Source organism: Paralichthys olivaceus, chromosome 9, assembly GCF_024713975.1.
Source record: "Paralichthys olivaceus isolate ysfri-2021 chromosome 9, ASM2471397v2, whole genome shotgun sequence".
NCBI classification, from domain to species: domain Eukaryota; kingdom Metazoa; phylum Chordata; class Actinopteri; order Pleuronectiformes; family Paralichthyidae; genus Paralichthys; species Paralichthys olivaceus.
Window position 1 is genome coordinate 19,683,292 of NC_091101.1, and position 22,448 is coordinate 19,705,739.

The following is a 22,448-nucleotide window of genomic DNA, read 5'->3' on the forward strand; positions in this document are numbered from 1 at the left end:
CCCTGTAGATAAAATATATAGCATTGGAAGAAATTTCCAAGTCCCGCAGCACGAAGAGGCTGCAAATACAGCCCCATCCAGAGAGCCACAGGCTTCAAACCAAAGAAAAGAGCAATTAATGGCCACCATCAAATGTGTCTGTAGGTGAAATAAATATGAAGAGTCCGTGCCATGGGGAAAAGCGGATCTAAGAAAAATAGAAGACATATAAAAATGTTTTGCTTCAACTGTGACAAATCGATTATTTTACCCTCGAGCCTGATCCATGAATGTGTCAGGGCACACACAGTAACTCTCTGTGGGCTGGTTTTAATGTCCTGGGGTAGGGTGTAACTGCTGAGGGATCACATAGGAGCTTATTAGTAGGAGTGACAATGGCGTATATCGAGGCACATAAAACCTCAAAATAGCTACAGCAGCACTGCAACGTGACATTCTTCTTTCACTGGTCCTCTGTCTCTGCAAGCACCTCCAATCCAAACACTACTCCTGACAATGAGAGGACATCCTTTAAAGAATGGGAAGATAGAAACACACGTGCTCTGGTATCAAATCAATCCTAATAAGGATGTCCCTGGAGGTTTTCATGCTGACGGACAAGTGCAAGTATCATCAGGGTAATAATGTCATTACGACTGCTAATGGCCAGCTCAGAGGATTTAAGTACCAATGTGCAGCATCCATTGACACAAATTCATGGCAGGAGGGGGTAGATTTTCAGAATGGCCAACCTCTCAAAACATCCACCACAGCTTTCCTATAATGACCCTTTTTCACATAATTAAGTGTTGAAGTTATGATGATACATCAGGATGTATTGTGAAGGCTTCACAGCTAACAGAATTCTGATGAAATGAGTTCACACGTTACGATGTTAAATCTCTTGGATTGGTGTCTGCTACTGCAACACAGCTGCCTCCTGAGGGAGATGCAAATACTGGACACCAGCGGATTTGGTGCTGTGCATTTTGATGAGCGGCTCTGAATTCCAGCTGCGCATGGCTTGGGAAATCCAACAACAGGACACGCAGGGTAAAAACAGACTGTACACTGAACCATTTTAAAGGCAGTGCTGAAAGTAAAGTTTTTTCTGATTCGTTTGAACTCTCCCTATAGTTGTATGAATATACTCCTGCTCTCAATGATTAGCTTCAAAAAGTCTAGTAAAGAGTTCATTTGGTTTTCCTCCCCACTGACTGAGGGATTCTTCCAGTTTCACCAAAACCCTTTGATGACCTTTCAGTAATAGGCTATGTGCTATTCAGGCTTTGAGATACACAGCGTAATGTGTAAACCACTTTCCAGAGAAAAAACGTTCTCACTTTCCTCAAGTCGTTAATGCACAGTCGGTGGTCTCACTAATATGGCATGGGTCATCCCTTCATTTGAAGCCAGCTAGACATCTAAGGCTGTAGCATGTAGCGCCATAAAAACAATCAATAACAGAATGAATGTAAGGCAAAAAAAAGGGGCAACTAAAATGTATGTGTGTATGACAGAAAAGACATTACAAAGACAGGTGCTGAAGAGGAGCTGCTAGCATGAAAAGAAACAACCACTGTCTTTTCTGTTTCTGCTGCATCAAAGCAGAAAAGTTTACCATCTATTACAGTGTAGTTTACAGTCTAAATAGTGCCGGCTTCAAAAGCACACCAGTAAATAATGCTTTTCTTTTGGATTTCATTGCTATAATTATACATCCCAACCCAAAGTGTGATGGTCTGTCAAGTGTCACACCGTGTGTTGTCTTCTGTGTCGTCTGTCACTGAGTGAGATGAAGCCTGGGTTTAATGTCACGCCACTGTGAGCACAAACATAGTAATTGAGAGGTGAACTGAGTGACAGGGATGAGCACCCAGGCAAGAAAACACTAAGCAGTAGCCTGATGAAAACCACGAGCCCTGGTCGCACTTCTCTGGCCCTGGCAAAGAAGACCATTGTATGTGAAAAAAGGAAAGGCAGGCACCACTCACACATACACACTCAGAGACATTATCCACAATAGTGCACACAACCTATGCAATGAAGCCAGAGTAATTCGGCTCCACACTTCAAAGAGATGAGCTGAAAGCTTTTTGTTAGATTTCAATCCTGCAGTACATAATGCCAAAAATGCATTTCAATGGAGAAAATCACCAGTGTGACAGAGCTTTGACCCCACAGACGAGTGTGAATTGAATTTCAAAGTTTGGCGTTTTACTGACAGGGGCCTGGGGTATATACTGTATACGTAGGTAAGCCCTGCTTCACAAAAGCTTCACACCTGAATGTAAAATGTTTCTATCAATACTATAAATAAAGGTAGGGATTTTTCTTTAATTCAACCTCTAACATGGCTTTTTATTTGAAACATGCAAGTAGCATCACAATCGCCACTTAACAAGGCCTCAAATTAGATATCCTAGATAAAACTGATAACATTCATGATATTGTGTTGAAATAAAAATGTCTCCTTGCTGGAATTTCCAACACATCCAGAATCACTGACACTGTTTTGTGTTCCATATCAGTTTCAGTATCAGTAATGTTACTTACTAGATTTTTGAACAATTAAATTAATATCATAAACATGCAATGATTATTTGATTCTGTCTGAGAGCAAAACTATAGTCAACTATTGCAGCTTTGTTTGAACTCACACTACTTCACCATCAACTTAATATACTGGTTTCATATGTAGTGCTGTGAATAATTGGTAAAATATAACTTGTCAATTTACTCATAAAAGCTGGAAACCATTGATAGAATTTCATCAGGGCACATTATTTTGTTAAAAAAAACTATTTGCATAAACATTATCATCAAATTTTTTACATGCCTGGCAAAGCTTTGCTAGCTATAAAAAAAAATCTTATCAGCAGTAAAACAAGAACACGTGAGATCTATTGGTATAAGTTCACATAAATGAACTTTGTTTGAGCTCTGTTTCTGTACTTGTACTCCTCTTTGCACAGATTTATGAATCACTTTTAAGATTTCCTAATAAAATGCTGATTATGTATTGTTCTGCAGCAGCTGTAATAAAGCTGTTGTTGAGTGCTACAGATGACCCTGTGCAAGGGAAACACCACAAAATAAATAAAAAGCTCACCATCATCTTCTCGAAGAGGTCGATGATCTCCTTTTCTGAGAGGTTCATGGAGCGGTCGTCAAAGAGCGGCTGAGGAATGGGCATTTCAGCCTGGGTAGAGAGCAGATCTGTTGAATGCTGTATAAGCAGCTTCTCCTTTTTCGTTCCCGCTTTCCTGAAACTGGTAATACGATCACGCTGAAAGAAAACAGAGTGTTTGAGATATTAAAATGTACCACTGAAAACTAAAAATCCTGTTAAGACTATGTCAAGTATAACTGCTTGTTTGTATTAACTGAAGGAAATACAGATGTTTCAAAAAAGGGATATATTGGTTTAATGTGCTTGTAACCCAAATTTCCCACATTCAAGAGTTGTTGATCAGAGGACACACACAGCTCACTGCAATACACAGTAAACAGGATCCTCTGATGGCAAGGACAGCTCAGATTGTGTTTCTATGTCAGCCAGAACCCCAGCAAGTAATTTAGGATGAAAAGGCTCTGAACTCTGAGGTTGACAGTTCTGTCTGTTGCACAGCTAAGAACATTAAACTGACCATTCAGGGTGTGGACAGAGCAAAGACCAACCACTAGATGACAGTGCAAGCATCTTATTAAGCCTATGTGTAGTTACTTCATCTAAAGAAATAATCATAAAACACCAGAACACACAATTCAAACAAAATAATGGTATTAAATTAAAAATATGTTACGTTTGTGCTGGTGCTGTGATAACTCAGGTCTAAATGAGAGGGTTTCACTTTTTGATGAGCATTAAGATCTTTTTCAATATGTGGAAAGCCATTCTTGGTGATTGGCTAAGAAATTACATGTACATCCAATCCATCAAATGATTCTAAGGCTACTTCGTACTGGACCTTGTTGGACTGAAAAGACTTAAAACAATAAAAAAGTAAAACTATAGTACATTTATGCAGCATTTTACAATAAAATGTGGAAAATATAAAAAAGTTATTTATGAGAAAATCAAATAAATCTGGTCAGGAAAACACATTTTGTTTGCAACATATGAGTACAAAAATACCTGTTTTGACATTTAAGTAAAGTTTATGTGAAATCTTTACTTACCGTCACGAGTGATAACCTGGTTTGTGTTCATGTACATTAAACATACAATATGTTGTTGATGTAACATCAGTGAGACTCGATTTTCCTCAGATTCATCAGTTGACACTATTGTGATGATGCAGTTAAGTTTAGTGTGAAAGCAAAAAAGTACATGGACGGCATGCAACCACATGATGTTAGTCATATTTGGTTAAATGGAATAGAGAAGCCATGCTGGATGAATGAACATACAATAGTTAAATGTGGGAGAGGTATGATGATGATGACACATGATGACACGTCTGCCAGTTGGGTGAAATATTACTGGATGGATCAAATATACTCTAAAGTCAGACAAAATACATAATTCCTGATTAATAAATTAAATGTTGACATTACTTTGTATGTCCTGAAATACAGCGTCAAACTGTATTGAATCAACAATAACAAAGGGTTTTTAAAAGGCCCTGCAGATCAGCACATCTAAAAGGAGTCTGGATGCTATGATTAAAACTTTAGAGTGAGACTTTGGTGCTGATAAAAAAAAAAAAAAACATATAATATTATATTTTAGTTTCACAAGTATTATGGAGTGATATCACACAAAGAGGTGAGATAGAATTTAAGCTTTTTCTGTTACGTAGAGTGACAAAAGGTCACATTGTATATATAAGCTGAGTTTTTCACGTTTCAGTAAAATATCAAATTAATTGTTTTGTTTTTGGCACATCGGACCCATCCACATATTTCAATTTCAAGTCCCATGCAGCCATAACAAAACAAGAGATGATGTAAAACAAAACTAGACACACCAAAATGAAACCAAGCACCTTACCATATCATCAGCCAATGTTTTTATGTGTATGTTCTGTTGGAGGGAGGGAAGAGTATGAAAAACAAGATCCAACAGAAAACGACAACACCCTAAAGAGCACAGCATGTAGCCCATCAAAATGCACCCACATGTACAGTGTCCTCTGGTTACTCTGTCTCATTAATCGGTCAGATGCCAAATTAACGTTCCAATAACAAATATATTTGTATAATCAGTGGTACATAATGGATATGTGCTTAATAAGATCCACACCAAGCAACAGCCAGTTTTCTTTATCTGCTATTTATTCTAGACACTGTACATGTGCAGGACGTAACAATAAATGATGCCCAGAATAAGAGCGTTTTATTGTATGACGCTTTAAGTGTGTGTTCAAGAGTAAACACCCCAAGAACCCACACTTTAATACACATACAAAATATTTTACATGAAATGAAATGCATTATCAATCGTCTACAACCCCACAGCCAGAGACATAACGCACACACCTGTTCAAAAGACCCACTGCAGAAATGACACACAGTTTTGTGTATGCAAAAAATCATACACCTTCACAAGGTTATTTGTTACAGGCTGCCATGACTGCCCACCAAAATATTGTTCCACCTCTGGAAGGTGCGTTTTAAAGAGCATCTCTTGAAGTGACAGTGGCCCGATCCTTGTTGCTAATTTTTATGATAAAATCCTTTCAAATTCCAAACGTTTCAATAATCTGTGTTAGCAAAACAATTCTAAGTATTCCAAAGAGCTCAAATAAAAAAAAAATTCAATCCGGAAACTTCTCTTTACTACAGATGTTCTTCTTCATCTCAGACAAAATAAGACTGGCTACTGCCAAAGGCTTGTGGCTCGGCGAGGGACAGTGATTTGAAACACACCTCAAATGGGAAGCAGTAGCAACACTGCCATATGCTGTGGCGCTAGGCTATGAAGTACTAATGAGTAGGGCGATGTGGGGTGGTGATGGCCATAAAGTCTGCCTCCAGCCGCGGATTTCTCCACTATTCTAATCAGGAAACTACTAATGCTGGGGCGAGCAAACAGACTGACTCTAACCTGTACCTCCCTCTGTGCATCTTTATCAGCCGTCGCTCTGGGCAACACTGAGCAGACACTCAAACTGCCACATCTATCACTAGTTTTGTCTGCAACAACCAATCAACAGTTGCAAGCTTGGAACCACAAAAAATAGAGCTTCAGTCGCTATGTGCAGGCTTTATGTGCTGTCCGACTATAACAAATATGTCACTTTCATTCTGTCTGTCTGGAATGACCACCTATTTATTTCATCATCATACTGTATGTAGCCTTCAATATGTCTGCATCACGTGCATCTCTAAAGCTGAGAATTTGACCAAGCAACAACTTTTTCCCATTTTTATCTCAGATCGTATGTGTCATTAAGCCCAGCATTCTCTAGCAGTCTAAAACTGCGTGAAATAATAGCTAATTTTCAAATGGAGTGCTTAAACATTTTCTAATCAATTTAACAACAATCAAACCACTGTTTGGTTAATTGCCTTGACTTGAGGGCCTTTCCTTGCCCATTATCTTGGCAACATCGCAACAATGCAATTTAACATCCAACAATTAAGCTTGCATGTCCTCTGGGCTTCTCCCGCTTATTAAAGTAAACTTTTTCATCATAATAAATGTTTATTACCAGACACATATTCCTCTAAATAATCAAATTAGCTCTGGGTCCCTCCTTAATCAAATATGATTATGACTCCATGCAGATCTTTAAAAATGAAAACACAAAGCAATATTTCAAAACTTGAGAGTCAGTTTGGGGACACAAAACCATACCAGTATGCATTTTTACACAATAACTTAAAATTAATATCACACAGTACAACTACTTTAACTCGTGTGGAGACATAGCCTTCCACTGCTCTGTTTTATTACCAAAAGCCACCAGGTGGCATATGAAATACATTTTCATTGAAGATGGACAACAGACCAACTTAGTATCACACTGGGTACCATCGCACATGTTTTTAAATAGAAATGCCTGTTATACCCAACTAATTTAACTAGACCATCTGTATGATGTCATTTTAACTCACTCACTGGAACTATCGCTATAAAATTAGTAGTCAACATGCCTCTGTAAAACGAGTTTAAACAAAATTAGGTTTTACTTTAATTAGTTCTAATAATAACAAAGGATTACTGGGAGCCTGCCGTGGTTGGCAGTGAAGACTGTAATGCAATGTTCTGCTGATAGTACTTGGCAACTTCATCAACTAACTTGTCTTTCCAGTTAAAGCCGCTGCTCAGCTTAGCTACAGGAGAGATAAGAGTCACAAATACATTCCTGAAGGACAAAAAAATTCAAAATACTGACATAAGAGCAGTGAGAAATTTTGGAAAAAGTTCACAATATGCCAAAGTGTCTGTTGCTTATACAATTCTGAGAAAGTAAAACTGTACTACTGCACTTAAAAGGATCACACTCAACAAATAAAGGATTACAAATCAAAAATTGAAATAACATTTTCAAGATTTCCTGAATAGGAAAATATTGTATTAGTTCTCTTATTAAATAGCACACCAGTACAGCCAAGGATGGATAATCATTTGACTTATTTACCTTTACATCTGTGTCTAATTTTTTTGATTTTTGTCCTTGAGTGGGAAACTGTGTTGATGCCTGATGTGCAATGCAAAATTAAAATTTCTGGCAATTCTCCACCACAACAACTATCTGTATGATTCAGATTGTAATTCAGAAAACAGCAGGTTGGGCTGTACATATATATCAGAGAGCATAGCTCATTTTATTTTTGTGCAATTAAATCAAATTTGCTTTAAATTACATGTAGATAAAGCACACAACTCTGGAGACCATCTACAATGAGCAAAATGGAAAACTTGGTTTGCCAATTGGCCACAACTTAGAAAGATGAATGCCCCCTTAAGTGCAGTAACTTTAAAAAAAATAAAAATAAAAGATGCAGTGACACATGCACTATTCACAATGCAGCTTTAACTGTCAAAACGTTTTTTAATCAAGCTAGATATTTATCTGTCAGCAGAGCAGACAGCAGTGATGATAAATCCCAAAAACTTAGAGCATGGCTTAAATAAAGTGAATCTCTTGCACAGCAACAATAGTGAATGTGCACTGTCTGTAAGAGTGACTGCTGATGTGTATGTGCCTATAATCAAATTACAGACCCCAAACATATTTAACACAGAGAAAATATATATATTATGTCATTATAAAGGGCGTCTAAATTTGGGCTGTTGCTCCTCCACATTTCAATAGGGTGCACCAGAGCTCCTATTAAGAAAAAGGCCCAATGAATGTGTGTAACAGATTAGACTTTAATTATCAGACCTTTATCCCAAAATATCCACTATTCAAAGAAGAAAATCAATAACCTGAACCGAGCACCACCAAGATTGTACTGTGCAAAACAAACCTGTAACTGACAGGCCCTTAGGCTACTTTCCTCTGGTTACATTAGAGACTCATGTTTGCTAGCCATAGCCATAACTTCAAAATTACCTAATTTGTCTTTGTGTAATCAAATCAGATACAGCATTACCAATATCATGCTCAATTTTAGGGGAATGGCATCAGCCACCAACAAATACCATCTGAGTAACTGAATTAGACATAGTCTAAACAAACCAATTTTTCTAAATTAGTCTTGTTACAAAGTCTCCTCAATGGCTTTGTAAAGAGGTGGCACACAACACAGCTCTCACTATTGCAAAAGATTTATGAAAGCATGAAAGTAACATTTATCTTTCCTGATAAAAATCTATCCAATTTATCTTTGTGTTTGCACTGTACGCCCTTTTCAAGAGACATTTCCACCTCACATTTCATGCATCTTTTTTTTTAAACTAGATCTGAGGAGCAATTATCCATTTAGAATATATTACTTTCAAAACTGACTTCAGTAAGCACATAGAAGTAAAATTGCCCTCTCCTGGTGTTTTCCTGTACAAAATGCAAATAATTCTTTCTGAACATTTAAATGACAGCAAACATCTGGTTTCATTTGTGCCTCAGCCCTGAGTCTCATCTTTATTCAAATGCTGGTATAGATGTTTTCATCTCCCCAGCCCTGTGGCCTGCACCAAACAGCTTCACTAAGTTTTCTGAATAACTTTGCAGAGTAAATACCACAACAGATCTTATTCCATCAGTTAATTTTCCAGATTAGTGATGAGTTTTACTGAGGCAATTCATTAAAACTGCTTCCTTGAGTAAATTACAATAGATAGGGATATACATTACTAAAATGTTTGGCCATTCCTCATGTACATGTATGTAAGCTGTATTTCTATTTGCATGATAGCAACATAATTCACCAGAAAACTAATTTGCAACCATTTAAAAATAACTACATCATCAATTTAGCACAAAACCTAAATATTCAGATACCAGCTTCTCAAATATGAGGTGATGTGTAACTTGTGGTGTGTGGTTCCATGTCCCTAATTCAGACGAGGGTAAAGTAAAGTAGACCAAAACAGAATTGACATTGTCAGATTAATTTCTCTCACTGAAAAAACACTCACGTTTGGGTCTATCTGTATTCTCTCCTGGGGCATTTTTTATGGTAGAATAGACACATCCACATCATAACATACCTCTGTGTAAGGGAATAAAGGTGAGAGTAGGCATTGCATATACAACAAGCACACACACAAGAGAGCTCCAGAAGACACGGACTCCAGGCACAAGAAAATCTAGTATTAAGTATTAAGTTAAAAACAGACAGTCAGTTGTTATTCTACACAAATAAATCCTTAATTGTTAACTGATGCAGTTATCACTCACTTCTTACACATAATCTTTGTGACATTTTCAGTTGTTAACTTTCACCAAAAAAGTTTCAAATACTGAGCAAGCAATTAAAACAAAAGAGAAAAACAAATAAAGAATGCACTAGTTTTCTGTGAGAGCTGAAGTGCCTTTAAAGGGCATGAGTGCTGTGTCGGCCTTATTATTTCAGGAAAGTGCTGGTACAGTTTACTCTTTCCTAAAACAGCATCTATTGAAATGGGAAAGCACACAACACCCAGTAGAGCTAAGATCTGAATGGCTCCACGCTGGACGGCCTGACCATGTGACTGCAGAGCAGTACAGCACTGCCCTCAGGTTATCTCGCTCTCTGTTTAAAGCAACTTTCTAGTACTGTTCCCTTGAGGGTTGGCATGATATGAAGACAAGACAAAAGTTGAAGTTTGTAGGAAAGGGCACAAATGCGTTTCTCAAAATGTTCATGATATTCCATAAGCATGTAACATACTGAAATAACCATGTTCCAGCTGAGATCTACAGGAACTTTATAACACAACTTAGAGCTGAGCGATATGGCAATAAATGTTATCACGATTATATCAAGATCGGTAACAATAATTATCAGAAAGAATGCCACATAATTATTCCTTCTTTTAGCTTTAGAGTTGTGATATGATATGAACTGGTGACCTTGTTATCTGTCAGCTGTTTGCGTGGTGCTGGCTCATGATACTGTAAACAGCTAGAACACTCTTATCACAATGTCTGAAAAAATGCTATTGTATTTGCTACAGTAGCGATTAGCCTGCCTTTTTCACTGACATGTATCAGGCAGTGCATCAAGTCTATCAGCCAGTGAGTTTAATTCTGCTTTGACCTCTTTCAGTCTGACCCATATCACACAAAGAGATTTATTCAACAAATAATTTGATTTAATTGTTCATCTCTCAAAATTAAAAAGACAAATTTGATGTCCTTGTTTATGGCTTCAACTCAAATCTATAACCGTTTAGTATAACACACTATACTTCACAGCTGATACACCCATAAAAAAGGTGTCAAGAGTCAGCTGTCAGCAACTCAGCAAAAATCTCATTTCTAACTTGCTTACACTGACAAATATAAACTTAGAAAAAAGTACGGGGGGGGGGGGGGCAATGACAGTCATCGCTCAGCAGATTTAGCGGGAAAGAAAAATCACAGCCATCACAATCATTCAATATCATGCAAGTAAAAGAGCAGGAAACCCCCTTCAGCCTGACCTACATGTGACTCTGCAGCAGCTCAGTCAAAACAGAAACACAGACGACGAAGCACCCAACTAAACCATGAACAAGACTTAACTGCACCGATGCTCTTGTGTTATCTCTCAAGGAGGCTTTTGAATATACAACTGAGGCAGCAAAATTAATGTTCTCATTCTCTAGTGTTAATGTACACAAGGGCTCTGAGCGTGACACTGAGCAGTGAGTCTGTTGGTTTCTTCCACTGTGTGACTAAAGCATTCTTAACCACTTCCTCTCGCTCCAACTTCCTGAATGCCATCATTAAAACACTCACATGTGGTCTGCTCCCTACAGTTTTTCACACATCTCCCTAACACAGACGCAGTTCCATTCACTTTCAATAAAAAATCATCAAAGCAGCACGCAAAGTAATGTTGGAACTACACGACACAAATCCTGTATAGATTGACCAGACAGGCAATAGGAAATACAGGAGAGCCTCAAGTGTGTGACAAGATGACAACTTGTATTAACTGGGTGATAACAGGACCTAAAATGATCCTGGAGGCTTCCCTCAAGCTTGCATATCAAAGTGTCAATTGCTTCAAATGCCAAAGCTTTCAACACCAGCAGCAAAGTAAACCATTAAATATGATCCCCAACGTGATTCTGTTCAAACTGTCAAACGCATGAAGGTTAACTGCATCGTTGCCTGGCTGTACTAAATCAGACACAAATGTTTCCTGTTTCAACATCTGGGCTCTCGCTCCAGATGCACTGTAGCTGTGTGTGATGTGGATTACGTATCTTAAAAACCAAAAAATTAATAATTGCTTGTTCCGGATAAATATCCAATGAATCATGATCTCTGACTTTAGCTCTGGTACAGTACTTAATCACATGTCTGGTTTATGTCAATCTGATCACAAGGTGTAATGGAGCTGTAATTTTTGGCTGTAACTCACAAATCTTAGGAGAGAGGAATATCTGTAGTGACACTGTATGTGTTCAAATTTTATGAAGGGCCTTGAAATATTCTTTAAAAAGACCTGATATTAAACTGACAAACTAAATGAATAATGAATCACATGTTGAACACTGCATGTCTACAAATCTTAACAGCAGCCAGAATGTACTCTCATCATGTCCATTCATTATTGCCCATGTCTTCATGTATTTAAACTCTTAATTGCCTGTATTTGAAACAGGGGGTGGGGGAGGGAAATGGTCTTTGAAACCCATTTTTTTTAAATATCTAACTTTAACAATGCAATAGCATGAAAACCTGATGAAAACCCACATTAAGTTATTGTAGGAGGTCAAGTTTGCACTTTCTTCTCACTCCTTTTCAAATATGTAGATTCAATCTTTAGTTTTTTTGATTCACATGTTATAAAAAAAAATGAATCAATGCTTCACAACATACATGAGACATTCCATAAAGTCTCCTTCGGGGTCAGCCGCTCAGTTTTGCACATGCTACAGACATGATGATAATGTTAGCCTCAGCTAGCTCTGGTGTGGCTGCTGCTGGTTCAGTAACGGTTGAGCACAGCTGTTGAACTGAAGGGTGTCAGTGCTGGTGAATGTCAGCAGCCACTATTCTCTCTCACCTGAGGACTGTTCGGGAGGAAGGCCTCGGGTGTGTGGAACTTTCCCCGGGTCACTAAACTCTGGACAGACTGAACACAAGGAGCTTCTGGACCAGAACCTCCTCCGTCTCCTCCGTCACTCTGCTCCGGACACGGTGACGAGCTGCACCTGACGCCGCTGCACCTGCGGCTAACTGCGCACTGCTCTGACGTCACCGAGCAGCTAACACTGATGCTAACGCTAACGTGTCACTCTGTCGTCACCACAGCCTGAGATGCTCTGCTGTCCCCGTGTCCCCGTGTCCTCTGTTTGAAGACAGGGCATTGAAAACAGATTTCATGTAATGTGTCATGTTATCTCTTTTCTATATATTCTGTGGGGACATCATACTTCACACCGTGTGGCCAATATACTATGTACTGTGCATATAGTATTGTATCTTGCTGTATTTATTGATATCTTCATAGTATTTATAGTTTGTATTGTACGTTTTATCCCTTTATTCTATTCTAATGGGAATCTACGCCATGGCTTTAAATAGATTTCTTTGTACTGGTGAATTGTTTTATTTTCTATTTATATGTCTAGATATATAGCATTGATATATAAAATGATAAAATAATCATATATTTATAGGTATTTAAATAAACATTAAAATAATCTTAATAACAATAATACATTATTACCGTTGTGCTTTTCCACTTTAGTTTATATACTAGCCATTTAGCCACTTTGCCTTTTTGATTCATTCATACATCTGCAGAAATAATCTCCCCCGTATCGATATCATGTTGACAAAACATTCATCGTAACAAGAAGTAATAAGGACACCAATAATCATTTATAAAAAAAATAATGCATCTCTCTGATCCTCATTTTTCAAAGGGTTACAAACAATAAAGTAACACACACAGTATTAAGTGCCAGGCTCGCCACGCTACAAGTCAAAACACAATTGTGACTACAGAATAATGCAGAAGTGCGAATAGTTTTCAACTCAGAGCCGAAGTGTACTAGCCACCAGTCTCTGTCTCCTTCTCACTTAAACAAATGACCTTTGAGATACGGATCACCTTTAGTCCTCTTGTTATTCATAATAGAGAGCAGAGCAGACAGACACTGTCTGTAGTAAGCAAACATCAGTCACTTGAACTAACTGTTCACATTACAATTAAATGACCTCCCAAACACACTGCAGATTATGAGGAATGGCACCTCGGTTTTATGGCTGCAAATTTCATGTTTAAACTTCATTAATTATGGATCATTAGATGTTGAATAAAAATCCATGTTGGACAAACTTTGCTTAAGTGCAGCTAAAGCATTTAATGAATATATTGTGTGCTTAACCTCTTTCAAGAACATTCACCTGAAAATCACCGATGTATCACACATTTCTGCTCTGCTCTGTCATTCATTCATCACTGGCACTTAACTATAACAACTCTAAAACCATATCAATGCTGTTTAACAATAACATTCCTCCTCACACGATACAGATCTGTGGATAAATAGGTTTGTGATCAGCAAATAAAAGCAGCAGCTCACAAGACTGTGTTTGATAAGAAACTCAATCTTTAGAGCAGATATGATAAAGAGCGTTGAATTGCAAAACGTATTCACATTTTATGATAAATCTGCCAAACATAATGGGTGTTTTGATTTAAGACAAGGTTTCTTCAGATGATGAAATTACTGTCATGATTATTTTTAAATCACAAAGCTAAAAATAAAAGTCTACAACACTAATGCAATCAATAAATGCTATAATAAATAGGTACACAATAAATGAGTGTTTTAAAACCTGTGATTGTCGAGTGAAAAAAGGCTTGTTCCCAGACATTTTTTATTTATTTATATAGCCCAAAATCACAGCTATTAAAAATCACAGTCTGTTTTGTAAAGTCACATGGTTATTTTAAGGATACACTGGGATGACTTTACCCTCTTGCTGCTCTATATGATGTCATCATTTACTCTGGTATGCGGAGGGGTAATATTTCTCCCTTTCTGCCAAACCAGCTCCACAGAATTCCTTTAAAAGGACTTCAGCGGCCTGTTTTATTGCATGTCATGTTGTTGGAAGTTCAAGAAAAGAACATTATCACAAAGTACAGAGAACAAAACAACAGAAAAGTTTTGCATTAGCTCTCTCCCTGAACACTGTGGGGTTATTCTTATGTCCTTGGCTGTGTTGAGTATCTACATCCTGGGCCCAAAGCCCAAATGGTGTTGCTGTGATGTAATCATGCCCATTGACTTGTTAAACAAACACACAGCTTTCAGTGTTTCTCCTCTAAAGACTGGTTTGCTTTAGCTGAGACCAAACTGTACCAGTGACTGCCACTTTGCTTGGGAGCCGTGCAAATGGTACTGTGTTGTTATTAGCAGCTCTGAGTGTGAAAAGGCAGAGACTACATGTGGTTTTATTCTGCTTGTAATAGATATTACCCCCAACCTTTTGTCTGGACAACATTTACACAAACTACACTGCATGTCAGGAAAAAATCCCATAGTCTTGCATATAGGGTAAACTGCTTATCGTAAATTATAAGCAAATCTTTCAAAGTCCAGAACTTTTTTGGAAGTATGTTATGATGTAATCATCGCCAAAAAAGGTGAAACACAAATTACTTTAATTCGATTTTCCTTTTTAAACAGCTTCCCTGATTAAACTAAGCAAATACCTTCATGTGAGCATATTTCATCTTATTAAAATGTCTGCAAACAAACATGGAGATACATCTTGAATTATCTATTTTGGGCATCTTAAAAGTGGGGATAAACAAGAGAGGACATATCGTGGCTGCACCCAGGAGTGAATAATGGTTTCCTCCCTTAAACTCAAGAGCCGTGTTGAGATCTCTGCAACAGCCAGAGTCCTGGCTTCCTTTGCTTCTGACTGCTTTGTTACAAGGTATGAGAAACAGGGGACGTGCCCAGCCCTGAGTCCACTTTACTGGACAAAAAGAAGTGATCCTGGAGTGAATGCTGGTGTTATCCGGACACCCTTGCAAACAGTTTTTAAACCTGGGAAGCAGGCTAATCAAGAGTCTCAGGCTGTCATTGGGATTTCTCAAGACAACACCCTTAAGTAGCTCTGGGAGTGCTTGTCATTTCCTGTCCAGCAGCTGTTATGGTCACACTTTTCTTTACCTTAAAACTGCTGCAAACAACCATAAGAAGTTAAAGACTGTTTTACCCATCTGAAAAGCAGAAGTGGTGTTCCTCGAGTATAAATAATTCTGACAATAATACCACAGCAACCAGAAACACCACCTACTGAAAAAAGTAATCAGTAGTCAGTTTAATTCTATGCAGTCATTCAATTAGTTGATAGGAACACCAGCCAACCTACACACACATGTCCTTGTTTGATGGCAGAGACTCTGATAACACTTCTTGCCAAACACCAAATAAGCAAACAATCACAAGCAAGTGAAAGGCACAATAAAAAGCCACACTACTATTGGCTGTTGAGAGGCAACATCATCCGGAAAGTTCAACCGCAGACAAGATTTTAATTAACTAATGAATAGAAAGCACAATCAACACCAGCCAAATATATATTTTTTCAGTTTTTCATCCCAGAAAATAACTTTCAACCACTGGTTTCAACAGATTCTGACAGCGTGCTGACACTTACATGTACTCAACACATTCAGTAATACGGTTTAGGTTTGTTACGTACAAGACAGTGAAAATCAGAAGGTACCTAATTATAGATTCAGATGTCCTTGCTAATAAGCGACACTGTTTACACATGTACAGCAGTAGTTGAGGAAATCAGTCACAGTATTAGCTGTCAAACTAAATGTTACACAACACCACCATCAACACTACACCACACCTCCCAAGACTTATGATCTCATTTCTAGGCAAAGAATGCAGTGAAGGACTGGCTTAATGACGCCAGAGCAGCAATGATTCAGACTCAGACTCCAGCAGACTCTTCACTCTACATTTATTATTCAACCAGTCCAAGACAATCCAGCAGCTGTAACTTCACTGAGTGTTTATGTAGTTTTGAGTTGTTATCTAATAGACGCCGTCCTCCAAAGAAGTTCATTTCTCGTGCTGATAAAACTGTTCAGGCTGACCGAGGACAAATTGTATCAATCACACACACTCACATTGTTTTATAAAACCGCCACAAGTGAGTCATCCAGTAACTTGACTTTGTGTACATATAAACAATACATATTGAAGCCCAACTGTCACAACAAGAACGCTCGTCAAAGAACTTTTAAGGAAATGCACTGATGGAGATAATCACATGATGCACTGAGTGCTTTGAAAAGTGAAGCACTCAGTGAAACAGTATCTCTTTTCCTCAACTCTTAGCAGCTATTAGCTGCTCTGCATCGGGCTGCATTAAATAGTAATAACAACGTCGTTAGCCTCGTCCAGCGAAGCTCAGCAAGTTGACAGCATGCTGTCCACTACCTGGCCAGACTTCATGTTTACAGTTCAAATGATCATGAGGTCTATACGAGTTAATAAACTTAGAATTTTCGTAGAACATTGTCATTACTTTTAACATGTGGTTCCCCATAAAGTTTGTGTGTAATTAATCTCACTTGTATCTGTATTTGAAACCTTTATGACATCGCTGCCCATCTTTACCAGGACTCCCTGGCAAAAAGCAATATTATTTCCTAATGGGGCCAAGTAAGGATAAATAAATATATATATATGAACACATATAAGACTAGAGGAAATGTAATGCAATGGGCCTTTTAAAGCCATTTTACAAACAGTAAAAATGCAGAGTTGTGAAAGTGTGGAGCAGTGCAACTTTCTTACTCTGAACACAGTTGAGAGTGATGTTAACCCCTGCTTGACTACACAGGATGTGAGAGTTGACTGCTCAGCGTGGACACAGTCTTTACACCTACCAGCTTTTTGTTTTTGCCCTCATCCTCGCCGGATTTCTTTTTAGAGGGTTTATTCGGGTCCTCTCCACCGCTGGCTTGATCCATGCCTGCTTGAGTTTCAGTTCCCCCTCCTCCCGAGTTGACTTCACAAGTGACCTCCACAAAAGTTGGCAAACTCCACCGGCGCGGTTTTAAATACACGTACACAGCAAAGCATCCAGGTTAAGTCTTTTCGAAACCCATTCCGATTATTTTTTTTAAAAAAGGGGAAAGAGTATAAATTCACGTTGATCACTTCCAGAGCAGCTCCCGCTGAGGATCCAGCAGCAGGGGCGGCAGCTCTGAGGAGGAGAAGAGGTGTGGTAGGATATGGAGTCCCGTCCTGATGGCTCCTCGGTTCAGCAGCGAGCCTCTTCCCTGAAATCACATTAAACACCATGTCGACAACTAACTTCTCCATCTGTCTGGTAGTTGATGTTTGCTTTAACACGTGTTTCCCCCGTGTTCGAGTGCAGAGAGCAGACACCTTCGAGCACGACATATCGTGAAGAGGTAAAAGAAGATGTAAACAAACCCTGTCAGATGTGAGTGTGGACGGATCCGTGCAGAATGAAGCCCGTGTGTTTTAACACTTGTAAGGACAAAGACAGCTCTGTGTTTGGAAACAGGCTGAAGTGACACAAGGAGCAAACTTGCAGCCGTGTAACTTAGCAATAACGTGGTAGTAACCGAGCCAAAGCATTTCCTGTCAACCCCAAATGACAGTTTTTAATGTGCTCTCACTAAATCGCCATTAACCACACATACATATCATCAACAAGGGATCATACACATGTGTATAATAAAGGGAAATCACCGTTGTTCTCTCTCTGCTCACTTTGTAGAGCTGCACACTCAGCCCTGCTAGCTTAAATGTGCTGCTACCTGGCTAACGCTGTTTACACGTGAATACACCAGCACGTGCGAGCCCACGGTTTCATTTACGAGGTAAACAATAAATAACAATAATAAGAAAACTCACAAAAACCCCATCCAGGGCTTACCTCTGCAACCAAACGTGACTGTCAGGCCTGCGGTGATTCCGCCCACAAGGGTTTCTGATTGGTCCCTGAAATAGGAAGTGAGCGGGGCCTCCAGTCGCCATTGGGCAGATCGGCCGTCAGTCATAAGGTCGGCGTGGCGTTTGAGGGGCGGAGCCTGTGGTGACGTAGGGGTCAGTCTGATCTCACAGCAGGAGGATGGGACTCAAGACTCAAGAATAGATCTGTGAGTGAATTATGAAAGGATGAGAGGAAGCATGCGTGTGTGTGTGTGTGTGTGTGTGTGTGTGTGTGTGTGTGTGTGTGTGTGTGTGTGTGTGTGTGTGTTTTAGATAGATAGGTAGATAGACATACTTCATTCATCCCCGAGAGGAAATTCTTGTGTTCCAGCAGTACAGACATGTAGTTGAGTTGTTCAGACAGAGTTAAGTTGAGGCAAAGTTAAAACCGAGGAGACTGGGTTGAATGTTTCAGTAATCTAAGAAGCATAAAAACATAAAAACATAAAACAGTGTAAAGAGTAGAAGTGGTTCAGTGATAAAGTGATAAAACAGTAATAAGTGATACAGTGATGTGAAAACGAGACTAGCTACTATATACAACCTGCAAGAATAACAGTAACTGATACCGAATACCAGTCATTATATATAGCAGGAAATAAATTAAATTTACTATGCAGATGGGAATAGGAGACTAATGCAGTTGAGTTATTGTAAAACCTGATGGCGGACGGCAGGATTGACTTCCTGAATCTGTCCTTGTGACAGCGGAGCTGTCTGAGTCTATGTGCTCTACTGAGCCTGGAGGATGTGGTGGAGAGGCTGGTCATGGTTATCCATGATGGATAGCAGTTTGTTCAGCATCCTCCTCTCCACCACTGTTTCCATGTTGTCCAGTTTGCAGCCGATGATGGAGCCAGCCTTCTTAATTAGTTTATTAAGTCTGTTAGTTTCAGGCTCCATTGCTGCTCCCCCAGCACACAAGGGCAAAGAACAGTGCGCTGGCCGCAGCGGACTGGTAGAACATCTCCAACATCTTGCTGCATACATTAAAGGATCGCAGCCTCCTCAGGAAGAAGAGCCTGCTCATCCCCTTCTTGTACACAGCAGTTGTGTTCGACTTCCGGTCCGGTCTGTTGTTGATGGTCACACCCAGGTATTTGTACTCCTCCACCATCACCGTCTCCTCCCCCAATACATTCAGCGGTCGTGGAGCTGTCGTCTTCTGCCTGAGGTCGATCACCATCTTCTTGTTGATGTTGTTGTTATGGTTGTCCACATGATAATAATAATAATAGTAATAATAATAATAGTTATAATAGTAATTCTTTACATGGCACTTCTTTACAAATTGCTTTACATGTATGAGACGGTGAGAATGAAACAATGGAGCAGAAGAAGAGAATAATATTTACCATACAGACACTTCCCAGCTAACTCCCAAAAATCTTTGCTTTTCTCTGTATTGTATTCTGGTAAATTTAAACTTTTTTTTTGCTTCGAACCAGTGGTTGAACAAAACAAGTAATTTGAGCACTGAGGATTTTGAGCACAGATTTTTTCTTTGATTGTATTTACACACAATCCATACAGTTAAAGTTGTAAGTTCATTTGCAACGAGTGTCTCACTGCACCTTTGAATGCATTTAGTTTTGTATTGTATTGTATTTAACTTTTTGTATTGTGAGCTCTTTCTGCTTTTATTTTAATTCAATTATTGCACTGCTGAGCTGTTTCTTCTTGTGCAACACTTTTCACTGTCGACCCTGTGTTAACTTGCATACGACAAATAAACCTTGAAACTTCTTTCAATAATAAAATATCGCATGGAGACGGCAAACAGACACATTCCCATCACATGGTCAATATGGGATCAGGTTAACAGCTTATTTTCTTATGTTGACATGTGTCAGCAACAAGCCTTCATCAGGCCAGATGTGTCCCCTCAGCAGCAGCAGTAGTTTGGGGGACACTGTTTGGAGTGTAACATCCCTTGGTAGACAAATCTAACTTTGTGACTCAAAGTTCACAAAAGCTTTAATGAAGACGCTGACAGAGTGTGTGTCCTTGTCAACCAGGCGATAAAGCAGGTGATAAACAATCAAAATGTAAAATCATGCTCCATTTTTGGGAAGACAAGGGCACAGTAATTCGTAAACTGCTGCCATAGAGCCACCATATTACGAGCATGGCTAAAAGCAGACGATGAAGAGGAGCCTGTTGCCACAACACATGTAAACAGGCTGTTGGCTTGCAAAGATATTTTTGCCATGTTAGACATGTCAGCCACGGGTTTCCATCCAGCTTCGGACTAAATACCACATCAGTAACATCCACATATGACAGCCTTTGCCAGCTTGGTGAGAGGAACTGGTTTACGAAAGTTGGTTCAAAGTTCAGTTCTTCATTCCAACAATCACACCAAACAGTCTGACTGAAGGTATAAGGTCATACAAATGTGTTTTTTTAAATGAAATATTATTAAATAATGCACATTGTTTTTGGCTTTAGGTTTTAGATTTAATTCTTTATGATAAAAAGTTGCAACATTTAAGTGTGTACAGCAAGTTCTGTGAGTTATTTAGCACAGCAGTTGTGCTATGAGATGATGCATATATATTGGCATTAGTCCATTAGAGTAAGAAATGCATAAAGCATAAACTGCAGTTTCAATATTAAAGCCATAGTTATTGGGTTCTGTCAGGCTTTAAAAATCTAAATTCTGCCCAACACACCAGTAAAAACATGCTAAGCATCGTGCATTTCAGTTTTCCTCTGTACAGTTCCTCTGTTTATGTCAGAGTCCAGCTGCTTGAAAGCAGCTCCAAACATTTAATTAGGTCACTCAGCTTTCCATCTGTCCACACTGGACTTCTGTCACCCACTGGATCTTTAGCAAGATGCTGCTGCAATGTGGAAATGAGATCATGAGGCACAACTAGAAATTCCTGTTGGGTTCAGTGATAGTCCAACAGAATAAGGTGTATTATTTTAACCATTTTATTTGAGACTCATCACAACAGTAACCTTTATTTGTATTATGATTTATTTTTACATTCTTTGTTAAACAGTTTCACATAATTCCCCAACTCTTTGTCTTTCCATTTATATGGATGCATTTTTTCAGCCACTCATTGGAGTCAACATCCACTTACACGCATTATAATCAAACATATGCAGCTGCTCTGGATGGGGGACATCATTTTCCTAGAAGTAATTTGAACATTTTTGAGATGACTGGCCATAGCCCTTGAAAAGTAGATACTCCTTTAAAAAAAAATCAAGGTCTGAATATTTATGTCTTTTTCAAGTATGTTGTTTTTCCATTTGAATCAGTGCGGTTTTACTGCTGCTGAGACAAATATAAACCATATGCATTAAAAAACAAATGGTTGGATTCAAAAGAAACCCTGTTGAGATTATGCATTAAGTGTAACTGGGGTTGTTTATGTGCAGCTGTTCTTTTAATCTTTAAATCTCCATTCACATCCTTTTTAGCACTTGAGCCAGGGGGTCCCCACTGAACTTCCCAGCATGCTTTGCACTTGTTTGTTGTGGCATTCTTCTCTTATTACAGTATCGCAAGACTTAGAAAGATATGAGGATGTCATCAAAGAGCAGTTTGTGTGTAGACCTGGGAGATAAAAGAGGAACGTGAATTATTCATCTTCATTTCTCATGTGACAACACAGACACAAACACAAAGAGGTGTCTATGAGGAGCATGTCACCATTCAGTGCAATGCAAATGCAGCAGAAATATTTCACATCATTAGCTATGAGGCTTGCAGCACATCAGATGAAGTGGCACGAGAGTCCGTGAGCAATATCCTGTTTGCATCAGCATATATGACATCAAGCATGAAGACTGTTGCTTGACCTCTACCTTCACTCAAGGTCTAAGTCAGCTAAAATGATTTGCATTCATCAATCCACTACTGAGTTACTCAGCTCTAAAACTCTTAAACTCG

General features: G+C 38.8%; 1 protein-coding gene across 13 annotated transcripts in view; it reads right to left on the minus strand.

Annotated features, from left to right (window-relative positions):
- The window catches only part of diaph2 (diaphanous-related formin 2), a 323,897-nt gene extending 305,292 nt beyond the window's left edge, over positions 1–18,605 (minus strand). For 7 of the 13 annotated variants that reach the window (XM_069531059.1, XM_020083264.2, XM_069531063.1 and 4 more), the window contains exons 1-4: positions 18,483–18,604; positions 17,461–17,856; positions 4,976–5,008; positions 3,092–3,268 (exon numbers count right to left, since the gene is read on the minus strand). In XM_069531059.1, the coding sequence (XP_069387160.1) occupies positions 3,092–3,268; positions 4,976–5,008; positions 17,461–17,544 (294 nt within the window). In that variant the 5' untranslated portion in view covers positions 17,545–17,856; positions 18,483–18,604. Of the gene's footprint in view, positions 1–3,091; positions 3,269–4,975; positions 5,009–17,460; positions 17,857–18,013; positions 18,174–18,295 lie in introns of those variants that run through there. The other 6 variants (XM_069531062.1, XM_069531060.1, XM_069531055.1 and 3 more) reach the window with 5 other exon arrangements.
- Between the last annotated feature and the right edge of the window lie 3,843 nt (positions 18,606–22,448).